The sequence below is a fragment of the Rhinopithecus bieti genome, unplaced genomic scaffold (genome assembly GCF_001698545.2).
Source record: "Rhinopithecus bieti isolate Rb0 unplaced genomic scaffold, ASM169854v2 scaffold_65226, whole genome shotgun sequence".
In the NCBI taxonomy this organism is placed as follows: Eukaryota; Metazoa; Chordata; class Mammalia; order Primates; family Cercopithecidae; genus Rhinopithecus; species Rhinopithecus bieti.
In genome coordinates this window covers 273,621-286,973 of record NW_016825767.1, presented here as the reverse complement: position 1 = coordinate 286,973, position 13,353 = coordinate 273,621, and the positions used below count along the sequence as shown (strand labels likewise).

At 44.1% G+C, this 13,353-nt stretch overlaps 1 protein-coding gene across 6 annotated transcripts in view; it reads left to right on the top strand.

The window, feature by feature from the left end:
• The window catches only part of STARD13 (StAR related lipid transfer domain containing 13), a 570,036-nt gene extending 557,212 nt beyond the window's left edge, over window positions 1-12,824 (top strand). For all 6 annotated transcript variants that reach the window (XM_017863117.1, XM_017863115.1, XM_017863119.1 and 3 more), the window contains 6 exons: window positions 3,078-3,288; window positions 4,108-4,222; window positions 5,099-5,320; window positions 5,914-6,131; window positions 9,067-9,243; window positions 10,278-12,824. In XM_017863117.1, the coding sequence (XP_017718606.1) occupies window positions 3,078-3,288; window positions 4,108-4,222; window positions 5,099-5,320; window positions 5,914-6,131; window positions 9,067-9,243; window positions 10,278-10,395 (1,061 nt within the window). In that variant the 3' untranslated portion in view covers window positions 10,396-12,824. The remainder of the gene's footprint in view (window positions 1-3,077; window positions 3,289-4,107; window positions 4,223-5,098; window positions 5,321-5,913; window positions 6,132-9,066; window positions 9,244-10,277) is intronic.
• Window positions 12,825-13,353: the final 529 nt, after the last annotated feature.

Below are 13,353 nucleotides of genomic sequence, written 5' to 3'. Positions count from 1 at the left end.
ACAATGTTCTCAGCTGTAAAGACGGAACCAAATATCCAACGAACAGTCGTTTAAACAATAAGTACATTTTATTATCTCCCATAATTCCAGAGTTGGATATCCCGCAGCTCAGTGATGCCAGGGCTAAAGTCAGCCTCTCTTGACTTTCCCTTTAAGGTCACAGTATAATTGTCACAACTTATAATTATCACATCTTCACAAAATCACATTCCAAGGCAAGAAGAGAGTTACTGCACTTCTCCTTGGCCATGTATCTCTTTTTATCAAGGACATACATCTTACAGAAGCTCTTAGCATTTTTCTTGGTCCCCTCAGGTAGAAGTGGTTTACTTCTGAAACCAAACACTGAAAAGAAGACCTAGGTTACCAGTTTTGGTTTAGGGCAGGTTTGGGTCTGCGGGAGGGACCCATTTCCCTGAGTATATTGCAGCTCACACCTGAGCAGAATATGTGCTTTCTTAATGAGGAAGAAGGGAAGAATGGGTATTGAGTTGAGTCAGTGGCCAGCCTGGTATCTGCCGCAGGGAGAAAGTCCATCAGCACCGTGTCATTGACCCAGGAATCTGGAAGTGATGTACAAGAGACACTGAACTGGACGAGCATGGAGGCTCAGGGAGTCAGCATACTAATCAAGGTTCTGAATTATCTGCAGGGACTTCCAGCAGTGAGACTGAAGAGAAGACATTCCATGCATAGACCCTAGAGTCAAAGTTTCCAAACTACTACTGTGGCAGAGAGGAACGGTTCCTCCTCCAGTCCTCCAGAGAAGTTCTGTTTTCAGCTATGCCACTTCTTGGAATTTTGTCAAATGATGACTGACATTGGAGTGTTCGATGGGTAATGAAAATATTTGAGTCCTACCCATCTGGAGGAGGGAGAAGGATGGAGGAGTCAAAGACAACCATAAGGCTTTAAGGCCTCATGATTGAAAGAATGTGGAAATTGGACAGGAGAAGGATTCAGAATCCACAGGATTCTGAATTTGAGGTGCCAGGATCTCCCATATGATTGCAAATTATCCACACTTAAAAATTCAAACCTAGAATCATCCCCTTAGAACCAGGAAAGGGGCAGGACCCTCAGCAGCGTGGTATGTAACAGAAAGCTAAAAGAGCATAGGATCCAAAACAAATGCTGAATTTAGGTATTTCAAGCATTTTTAGTAAATAATAATAATGGACAGGAAGTATTTTCGGAGGGATAAAAGAACAAGTGAATAGGAAGGAAACTGAGACAGCATATAGAGATGACAGGTGACTCTTCAAAAATGATGGCTGGGAAATCAACGTTGGCATGGAAAAGAAGCTTAGTAATCTAAAGTTAAACAATGTATACACACTGGACACCTTACCTAGAGCAGCATATTTAAAACAATTCAGCGGCTCAAGCAGAATTTGTAACACCTTTCCCAAGCTTGAGATCATTAGTACCATCTGTTTCTGCTCCACTCCAAGCGACAGTAAGAAAATGGGTTTGCTATAATTTTAACAAAATGGCTCTTCTCTGTTGAACCCCAGGTATATCTTGTGCCAGTACACAATGGACATGCTGGGAGGAGTGGGGACAGGTTTCAGACCGCTGAAGGCATGCTCAGGCTTTTCCAGGAACTTGGATTTGCTAATCAGGGCCAGAGTGTGGTCAGCCCTGGGATGTGACATCACGCCTCTGGCATGGGAATGCAGGCGAATCCAGCATCCATAGCCCCCTAGGACCACAAAGCCTGGGGCCAGCCAGGACCCCCACAGAAGGTCACACCTTAGCCCTTCTAGAACAGCCAGCTCCGAGTTTGTTTTTATCATGCGCTCCTGCCAGTAGCAAATATCTGAATGTGTATTTATGTTGAGTAATATAAATATACTGGATATACCATAATGTACTATGCACATTATAAAGCAGCCCTGATCAGTATTTTTAATGGGTAAGAGAAAAGATAAGCACACGTGAGAGTGCTGATGATTTCTTCTCACATCTCAAGAGACTGTCAGGAGCACACCTCCCCACCCCTTGAGAGTGCAGACACCCTAGTGTGGAGGCCCCTGTACCAGAACATGGCGTTTTAAGAAAGACAACAGTGTCGACAGAAGCAAGCTTACGACAATGTCTTTCATGGTGAGAAGACTAAACTGATCACTAAATAAACACAGCCACGGGTGGGAGCAGCAAAAGGCAGCACCTATCACTCATTTGGTGTGGTTTTCCACTTCGTTCACCTCATATTGTTGGAACCAATTCCCTGGTAAGCCTGCATAACCAGCAACCGCCACCATGAGGACCACCCTCAAGGGTGATGGGACTGAGAAGGGCCAGACATCCCCCATAACCTTAGGCAGCCTGGTTTTTCTTCTCCAAGCACAGCCTCCATTTCCATAAACCCCAAGATTATGGAACAGGTGAGGCTGGGTCTCCACATGAAGTCAATAGCAGGCATCCTGCAAAGCAAGCCCTGGGAGATTTGTAGGAAAAAGGAAGATGTACAGGCTTCCCTTCGAGAAGCTGGCCCTCTAAGAATGAGGTCAGAGGTCCCAGCAGCTCAACACCACTCCCGGTGAATTGTGCGGCACTGGCATCACGGCCTGGCTGGCAGGGGTGGAGAAAGGCAAGGCAAGGCTACTGTTCCCTAACCCAGTGGTTTTCAAACCATGTCCCACGGAGCCCTGGGCATCCTGAAAGGGGCTTCCCAAACTGTTTGTCAGGGAGGATGGGCAAGAGGGATGCCAGGTTGACAGAGTCCTAATCACCAACTTCACCCAGAAGCCTTCTGAAAGCAGGTGAGTGGGTTGATTGCTCAGAATACAGAAAGCCAGGATGGTGGTGCCCCTTTCTAAACCCTGCTTGGCCATTGAGACTGCGGGATCCAGAGTTCAGTTGCAAGGGTTGGGACTCAGCTCTGCCTCCCATGAGCTGCAAGGCCTCAGCAATTACTGACTTCTTTGTGCCTTTCCTGCTGTTTTGGTTATTGTTGTTGGTTATGACTCTGGGTGCATGTTCGCACCAGGAAGGTGGAGCTTACACAATGCCTCCCAGCTGGCTCTTTCTGTGTCTGCTCCTCCAATGACCTGGCATCCACTTTTCCTCAGATGTCTCCAAAGAGCAGCGGCTGCAGGCTGTGCAGGCTGCCATCCTGCTACTGGCCGATGAGAACAGGGAGGTCCTGCAGACGCTCTTGTGTTTCCTGAATGACGTCGTCAACTTGGTGGAAGAGAATCAGATGACGCCCATGAACCTGGCAGTGTGTCTGGCCCCCTCCCTTTTTCATCTTAATTTACTGAAGAAAGAAAGCTCTCCACGGTGGGTTTTTTTCTCAGTAACAACAGTAATCCCAAAGCAGGCATTCCCACAGTTTATAAGACGATGGATGGATGGATGGATGGATGGATAAATGGATAGATAGATATGAATGGATATATTGATAGAGAGACAGATTATAGATAGGTGGGTAGATAGATCGATGATAGATTGATAGATAGATGATACATAGATGACAGCTATATAGATAGATGATAAATAGATGATAGATGATAAAGAGAGGATTGATAGGTACATAATAGAGAGAGATAGATAATAGATTATAGATAGATAAAACAGGTCTCCATGCTACATTTCAACTTCAGGATTTGTCAACACTCTTTTCATAATCAGAAACTCTTGTGAGGCACCCTAATTCACGGGCCTCAGATTCATAGAATTATTGAGCTAGCATTGAAGAATGCCAGTTGTGATCCAGAAAGCTTGAGTTTTGTGTTGTCTGTGTGAGTGAGGAGAAAAATATACACAAAGTAGTATTTTACAATCTTTAGAAGGCTATATTTAAGACCAAAGCACAGGAGCTTGCAGTTAAGGGGCTTCAAACTTTGGAAAATAGATTAATTTCATCCCCCGCTGTTCTTCCTGCCCTTTTAGTTTTCCAAGATTTTTCCTTGTGAACTGTCAGACTGTTAGCCTGATTCCGAATATCTAAGATATGTGATCATTGTTTTTATTTGGAAACACAAAAGCCTGGGATCTGGATAGCATCTGGGTATAAACAGAAAACAAAAGGGATGAGTTTGGTATTGTGACAAGCTATTTGGTGTGGGATCTGCTTAGCACACTCATATTCAATTACAGAGTCATACAGAAGAAATATGCCACCGGGAAGCCAGATCAAAAGGACCTCAACGAGAATCTGGCAGCAGCTCAGGGGCTCGCGCACATGATCATGGAATGCGACAGACTTTTTGAGGTGAGCAAAAGGCTCGAACCTCCACCTCCCTAGTCGCTTTTGGAACTAGATAAGACACTTGGGATTGTTGCTACATTTATGGTTTCTATCTGTTTGTTCCTGATGTTATAATGACAGTAGTATATGCTATAGCTCTGGTGTGTGCTTCCAAGAAAGCTGAGGAGCTAGCTCTACAATTGAGGCTTTGATCAAGAACTCATACCCATGGTATGAAGACCTGATGGTTTTCATGCAAACAGTTGCATCACCTGCCATTGTCAGGTCCAAGGCCAGTCAGCCAATTATGTTCTATTTGATTTTACCTTGGGACTTGATTAGGTTAAACATCTGTGAGTGTGTGTGTAATACTGAGGGATCTTTGTTGCTAAGAACCGATGACAGCTTATGAATACAGCCACAGATAGGTAAAAGAAGTAAGTGAACCAGACTTGTGGCATACTTTTGTGATAGAATTGGCATTTGTCAATGGGAAAAGTGTGCTGAAAAAGTAAAGCTATTCCCAAGTCCTGTTTGATGTTTCCCTTCACAAGTCTATCTGTTTTAAGTCTTATTCACGGTGGGTAAAGTTGTCTGAGCCCACATTTTGCCAAACTGAATAAAAAGACATTAAAGGTAAAATAAAAGGGAAATGGAAAGAATAAAGGGGAAGTCATTGCAATGTTTTGAATAATAAATACAGCCTCAGAAACATATTTGTATTTCCTGACTTTAGGAAGGCCCCTCCCGTCCTTGGCAGTGATCTTAGAAAAACATCTCCGGCCGTGTGGCCCTCGGCCCATGGCTCAGAGCCGGGTTGTGGGTGAAACGGCTTTGCTTTCTGAGTCTCAGCATTTCTTTGGCTCAGTGTGTTGCCCTTTCGTGCATCCGTTGGTCTAGGTTCCACACGAGTTGGTGGCCCAGTCTCGTAACTCATATGTGGAGGCTGAGATCCACGTGCCAACCCTGGAAGAATTGGGGACGCAGCTGGAGGAGAGTGGGGCAACTTTCCACACTTACCTGAATCATCTCATCCAGGGCCTCCAGAAAGAAGCCAAGGAGAAGTTCAAGGGATGGGTCACGTGCTCCAGCACAGACAATACAGATCTTGCTTTCAAAAAGGTAATCTCAGAGGATGGAAAAAGATCACCCCAGAAAGCCACAGCTAACAATCAGACATTTGTTTTTGCATTGAAAACAGCTGCTGTGTCCACAGGGCTGGGCACACACATGGACAGTTAAGGCACATGAACCATTCAAAGACTCAGTCCAGAGATCTGTTGTGTATAATCAGAGAGTAAACCATGGAGCCAGACAGCTGGATCCCGGTCCTGGCTCTACCCCTTAGCTGTATGATGTTGGGCAAGTCACACACCTCTCTGTGCCTCAGCTTTCCCATCTATAAAATGGACATTGTAAGAGTACCACTGTCAGAGGAAGGCTGATTTAAAAACCAAATGGCTTAGAATAGTGCCTGGCACACAGTAACCACCGGGTGTGTTGGTGATTATTATTTTTATCATCATTATTATTCTTTTAAGCTTCAGGACTAAAACGTTAAACCTGAGGTATGTAGCATCACTCTCAATTTACATAATCAGTGATGGTTTTTGAACACCCAGCAAAGCATGACAGAAAAACTAAAAGCCCAAACAAAAAATGTTGGACCCATTTCCCAGACAGCCTCTTCAGCTTCTGACGTTGTCTTTCCCAAGGTGGGCGACGGGAACCCGCTGAAGCTGTGGAAGGCTTCTGTGGAGGTGGAAGCGCCCCCTTCAGTGGTCCTGAACCGTGTGCTGAGAGAGCGCCACCTGTGGGACGAGGACTTTGTGCAGTGGAAGGTTGTGGAGACTCTAGACAGGCAAACAGAGATCTACCAGTACGTGCTGAACAGCATGGCCCCCCATCCTTCCAGAGACTTCGTGGTTCTCAGGTGAGCCTGACTCTAGAGTTTATGATGTTCTGTTCCAAAGGCAGGACACGAGCTGTAGATGTGAGCACTTCCGGGTATCTTCCACCAAAGTCCAGCCTCCATGGGGAACACCAAGCCGGCTCTTGTTTCCCTCAGTGACATCTGAGTTTTCTGTGTTGATGCCTGACTTCCTGTGTCTGTTCACCCAGCCTACAGCTCTGCCTGGGCTCTCTGATTGCCCCTCTCCTTGTGGAGCACACAGTTGATTAGGCCATAAATATTATTCATTTCCTCAGAGCAGACGGCCCAGAAAAGCTGCTGTTTGTCCAGTTGCACTTTCTGCCAAATTATGCAACCATGGATCTGACTGGCTTTTCTTCTGATTTTGTTTTTCTCCCCTGGGAAAGTGTGTGTAACTCTCAAGGCTGGGGTAGGCATGACTTCAGAACTCATCTGTATAACTTCAGATGCTCATAGCTAGTTACCAGGCAAAGAAATCTTGGCACTGCCCTGGAGGTCCAGAAAAGTCTTGCGGATTCTGTGTCTGCCAAGGAAATACTGCTTCTGATTGAGGTAAGGGTTGAGTTCCAGACCCCTGCTCTCGGAGTTTGGAAGGGGATGCTCAACCAATCATAGAAAGTTTGCACAGTAGAGATGCAGCATTGCATCAGCCAGAACAGAAATCGAGGGTACTAAAGAACCTGAATAAAAGGTAATTAGATCAATATATCCTTTTTTATTGAAAATCTTGGCAAACTCTGTCTCATGTCACAGATCAGCAATGTAAAAAGAACCTATTGTGAAACTCCCAAATCTATATTTAAAACACTTTATGAAACCAGTTTTGATGGCAAACTAAAGGTTACTTTTCACATGAGCTCTTTATGACTTTGGAATTGGCCCTTGGAACCTTGACTTTTAAAGGTCAGTTTTCCCCAAATATATGTATTTATCTCTGCTTCCTTGGGATCCTGGTGGAGAATGCTGGCAGTTTATAAGGGTGGCATAGTACCAAAGTTATTAGGACATGAGTCATCTGGTGGAATTAAACTTCATGCTTTCACTCCACAAGTGGAAAGCTGAATAGCTGTTTCAGGATGGCTGCCATAGGAATGGGGCCATGCCATAGCGAGCCTCCTCCCTCCCTCCAGAGGAGGCTGAGGGCCTGAGTCTGTGTGTAGAACCTCCCTCCTTCCATCCATCCAGCAACCCCACCAGCCTGCTATTTATCAGTGCTTTGTTCCATCACGACCACGTGCCAGGCACTGTGATAGGCTCTGGGTATGCCAAGTGAATGCAGGAAACCACTCTCCTGCTCTCTCGGGGTTTGTATTTCACTGGGGAAAGGCCATAAAAAATAAGAAAGGGAGATGGGCTTACTTATCCTGGGAGGTATGAGATAGGGAGATAGTAAGGGATGGAATTTTCATTAGAATGGTCAGGGCGGGGTCTCGCTGCACTGATTTTTATCCAAGACTTGAAGAAGTGGAGTGGACCGTGAGGCCCTGAAGGAGAAGAGATGCAGTCCTCCACCGGCTAACAGTGAACCAGATCTGGTTCCTAACAACAGGAATTCCTTATGTGTAGGGTACAAGGAGGTGGAAAGTGACAAGTGTGGTGAGGAGGCACAGGGCCGAGATGCTTCCTGTCTTCAGAGCATCTTCCAGTCTAGTCTAGCACGTATGAGGCTGGTCACCTTTCAGGATTGCCGCATTTGTCTCTCATGTCACACCCGTTGCTAGCTCCTTGGGAGCTTCCGCTGAGAGATGCTGGAGATTCTCCCATTTATTCTGACAAACCTCTACAACTTTCAGTCGTCACGATTTATCACATCGTCGTTCATGAAAAGAGTAGTCACAGCATGGAAGTCGCTGAGCATTTGTGTGGGACTTGGTTATTCCCAAGTTCTTGTCAAGCACATATCACCATTTCTCTTCCTGGTGTAGGAGGACAGGGTGAAATCATGGAGGAGATAGCTTAGTAAGGGAATAGAATTTGTGGAGTAAATCATGGGAATTCTAATAAAACGATCTATTATTATAGATCCCTGGGGTAGAAAGGTAAGTTAGAGGTTGTTACACAGATGTTCGCATAGCTCCTGACTCCCATTCACAACCTTTTTTCAAGGGGTAGCCACCTCTGCTTGAATAGCTCCAGGAACAGGGAACTCACTGCCTCCCAGGGCAGCCCATTTCATTTCTGAACAGTGTACATTGTTAGACAGTGCTTCTCTCCCTGCACAGAAATGTGCCTTTCTATCTCTGCCTTCTGGAGTCAAATCAACCATATTCACTTCTTCTCCCACTCAAGAGCCACTCAAGTATATGAAGACAATAAGCAGGCCCACATATGTTTCCTTTCCTTCAAGCTAAGCATACCAGTTCACTTCTCCTTGAGCATCCCCTCCTCCAGGAAGCCTTCTCCATATTCCTCCCGCAGCCCGCTCCGTGTGATCCCAGAGCCCTCCGTGCATAACCTTATCAGTGCATTTACCTCGGTGCTTTTAGAATTCTGTTTAGAGTGTCAGTTTTTCCTCCTGGACTGTGTCTATCTTTATGTGCTTGGTGTCTTCTCAGAGCCTGGCATATCTAGGTGCTTAATTGATGTCTGTTGAATGAATCGAATGGGTGAGTTCTAATTCCGAAACTGTAAAACCACCTCTTCGAGAACGGGCAGGAGCCTCCACAGCTGAGCAGAGCTGGGAGTTCCAAATGCAGATCTGAAAGCTGCAAGACCGTTTCTGGCCTCAAAGTCCCAGACTGAGATCCTTGCTTTGAAATTCTCTGTATAAACTTTACACAAGCTTATGAAAGCCATTAGCTTAATCCAAGTCACTAGCATTGGAATCTGAGCCCAGGTTGTTGGCAGGAAAATATAAACACAAACCTTAGCTCTGTGTTCAGGTTCTTCTTCCTCCCTCCGTCATGACTCTGATGTGTGGATTGTTTTGCTACAGGACCTGGAAGACTGATTTGCCCAAAGGAATGTGTACCCTGGTGTCCCTCTCTGTGGAGCACGAGGAAACCCAGCTCCTGGGTGGCGTGCGAGCAGTGGTGATGGACTCGCAGTACTTGATAGAACCGTGTGGCTCTGGCAAGTCGAGACTGACTCACATCTGCAGGATAGACCTGAAGTAAGTGCTGACTCCCCTAATGGCAGGCTCAGATCTTGGGAGTCTCAGCTTGTACAGCACATCCAGCAGCAGGGATGTCACCTCGATTTCTTATTTCACGGTATTTGTTTCCTCATTGCCATTAGCATGCTTTCCTAGGTGGCTACGTATGCCTCCCCTCTGTCATTCCCCCGTTCCTGAAATTCTGCAGCTCTTTGCCTTTTTTTTCTGTTTTATGCCCACTTATATTTCTGTCTTTCTCCCATGAAACGCACACCAGCAACAGAGCCTGACACACAGTATGTACTTAGTAAATCAGAGTTCCCTTCTCTTGTGTTTCTTTTTGAGACAGGATCTCGCTCTGTCGCCCAGGCTGGAGTGCAGTGGCACCATCAGGGCTCACTGCAGCCTCCACCTCCTGGGCTCACGTGATCCTCCCTCTTCAGCCTCCCCAGTAGCTGGGACTACAGCTGCCCACCACCACACTCAGCTAATTTTTATGTTTTTGTAGAGACAGGGCCTCGCCATGTTGGCCAGGCTGGTCTCGAACTCCCAACCTCAGGTGATTTGTCCACCTCAGCCTCCCAAACTGCTGGGACTACAGACATGAGCCACCGTGCCCGACCGTGTATTTCCTTTATGTCTGCCCCCTTTTGCTGCTCCCTCTGGTAGTTCTTTGAGAAGAAAATAACTTAAATCCGACCCCTTCAAGGCATTCATGGTGCTAAACCCAGTTCTTGGTCTGGGTAGACAAAACGGAGTTTTCACAGTCAATTCTGGATTTCATCTGAATCTTTTCATTTTACCCTGAGGGGTTGGTATCATTTGAAAGCACCTGATGACTACTGAAATGAGAGCATGAATACTTAGCAGCCAGTACGTTTTCAAGGCCCCTGATGGCAGAATGAGGTCCTGAGCCCCTTGACGCAGCAGCCCGAACTGTCTGCAGGTGCACTGGTCATCGGGGCCCAAGGGCAGCCCTGTCCACCATGACTAATTGCTGTGATTTGAAAAAAAAACCTTTCCCACTTCCTTTCTGATTTCTTTCCCCACAGAGGTCACTCCCCAGAATGGTACAGCAAAGGCTTTGGACATCTGTGTGCAGCAGAAGTTGCCAGGATTAGAAACTCTTTCCAGCCCCTCATTGCTGAGGGCCCAGAAACTAAAATCTGAGTTTTCCCCAGTGTGACATCAAACTCAGGGAAGAGGAAACTAAAGTAACACGTATGGCAGAGTGTGTGCACGTGAAAAAGCGAGAGAAAGAGGAACTGACGGACGTGGTTAATGCCTAAAAATGGAAACGTTAAGAAGTTGGAATGTTGGAGATGCAAGAATTTCCAAGAACTTTCTTAGCCTTCCTGGAGATGGCTACATCCCTACTAATATAATTTTAAAATGAGAACATTTATCTATATTACTTAAAATTAAATGGATTATTCCTTGTGCATTGCCTAATTTGCTATTTAAAGGCTTCTAAGAAGCGTATATACTTAACTGTAAATAAATATATGTATAGCATATGTACATACGTGTGTATATCTCCATCTTTACTGTATATATGTAAAATACCAATTTTATATAGAATTGTGTGTTTTGAAAAGGACGTTGTCTGACTCAGTGAGTCCCTTCCTCACATAGTTCTTTCCAAGTGGCTCTGGGCCCCATCTCTCCACTGTCCTGTAAGCTGTGCAGAACCTGCTGCTAACACCAAGGTGTGAACACGCCCTGATGCCTAACCAAAGATTAGTTAACCAAAGGAAAATAACATTAAAGGAGACTTATGTGTCGTTTTGTTTCTGTTATTCAAAAACTGAGAGTGGAGTTCTGGGATAAAGCAGGGAAAGAATAATTACTCCTCCTTAAAGCAAAGTGAAGGGTGGAAAGTCATTACCAAATTTAAGGCTAGATGAGGAGTTGCCACTGGGCCCAGTAAGATGGAATTTCCATGAGATATGGACCACCGGAGTCAGTGCGAGTGACTGAAACAGAAACGATACCTCTCACTCCCATGCCCACCACTACAGACCCCAAGTCGAGATGAATATCATAGCCTTTACTTATTCACAGCCAAAGGGAGCCCCTGTGTTGTCTCAAGTTTTTATAAATACATTTCATAATGTTGTTAAATGTCGTTCTATTTGACCAGTGGCCTATTTGGTCACAGCTAATTGGTGTTTCCTTATTGCACTGAATTCAACTTCAGACACCACACAAAGGGAGATGGTGACCATTCCGTTCAAACCCTAGATCATTACAGCTTCAGGGAATTCATATTTTGCTATGTGTAGGATACTCTTAAAATGTAATTCATTAACCTTTTACAGTCTGAAAGACAGGGTTTTTAACTAACATAAGACCAAAACTATGTTCTTTGATTAGTTTTAGAAAATATAGTCGGGTTTATTAATTCTTCTGTGTTTCTTCACTAGCCAGTCCAAGCTACCTATGCATTTGACCCAACCTTATTTATTATTGTACAGACTAAGCAAATTGACTCCCTTTAGCCAACTGCTAATGGATCGAATGTGCTTTTTATTGTAATTCAACAGCAATGGAGAGACAGATAACTTATTGTGTGTTTGATTTCAGGGAGAGAGATTTTCTTTAGTCATTCATAATAGAGATTGATATGATTTAGCAACAGTGTTGGAGAAAAAAAGAAAAGCAAATGAGCGTTTTCAGGTTTTGTTGTATTATATGCATTTATATAATGTTTCTGTTATCAGCAATGTGCAATTATTGTATTGAGAGGAATAAAAAAGCTTTCTAGGAGTTTGGTATGGTGTAAGGAAAATCATACAGTTTGAATTACGACCTAGAAATTTTTCATTCCCATGTCTACCTAAGAAGGTAGCAGCAAATCCATAATTTTCCTTTTGGGCAATGCTTTGTGAGCAAAACAAAGTCCCTTCTGCCATAACACCTTTAATTTAACCATATATGCCAAATTATATGCATCAGCAAGATCGCTAGTGAAGTTTAGTCTAGCTAAACACTGGTCCTGCTCCTGAGATGGGATCCTATGTGTTTGCAAAACATGATAGGCACACGAGGGTGAGTGGCTTTGTATCGCCCAGAGGGGTGCTTGTCCAGATTTCACATGCACATGAATTGCCTGGGGATCTTGTGAAACTGCAGACTCTGCTCCAAGTAGTCTGGGCTGGGCCTGAGATTCTGCATTTCTAAGGAGTCTCAGGGATGCCTATGCTGCTGGCCTAAAATCACACTCAGAAACGAGGACCTAGAAGATCCCTAAAACAGAATAAAAACAAATGTGATTGTATTTCTGACTCTCCCTCTCTTCGAATTATCTTTTTTGTTTTTGTGCACATAGTAATCATATCACTGCTAAATAACAACACGGTGCATCTTTTTTAAAAAAGGAAAAGGGAAAAAAAGGAGAAAAAACGATGCATCAAGCTTGTTTGTCAAATACCACAGTATTCTATTCATTGTTATCTTGCCAATGGAAATAAAGTGTGCTATTGCATTTAAATATTATATTTATACCTCATGTATATTTTTACCTCAATTGTTGGTATCAATCATCAATTGTAAATAAATAATTGCCAAAGCAAATAAATTTATATATATTAAATATTTCCTATTTTCTATAAAATAGATGTTGATTTTCATGCTTCATCTTTAAATGGAAAACTTGCTTCATGAGGGAGATTTCTCCCAAGATAGCCTGCCATGACTTTGACTCCTTGGTACTGTCTGTAGTCAATACTGTCTTCAAATACAAGGAAGTTGTTGTTATTATCAGGCTGGGTGCCTTAACCTGGGTCTAAGGGATTAAAGTGATGAGTGGGGATTTTTTTTCTTAAATTTAATTGTCCTTAAATCTGGAAGTTATAAAAACACATTCATAATATTGTTATCAAAGGTTTAGTAAACTCTTTAGCTACATTTTATTTTTGTTAAGTGAACAAGAAATCAAGATTTGATGAAATGACTTACAGCTGCACTACTAAACCATGAAAAGTAGCCACAAACCACTCTGAATCGCTTCCCTTCTACCCTTGAAATCTGAGCTTCACTTCTAAATATCAGCAGAGAGAGCCCTTAAGAAAGCAGAGGCTCTCAAACATTCTCAGGCACAGGATTCCAAAGCCACAGAAGCCCAGA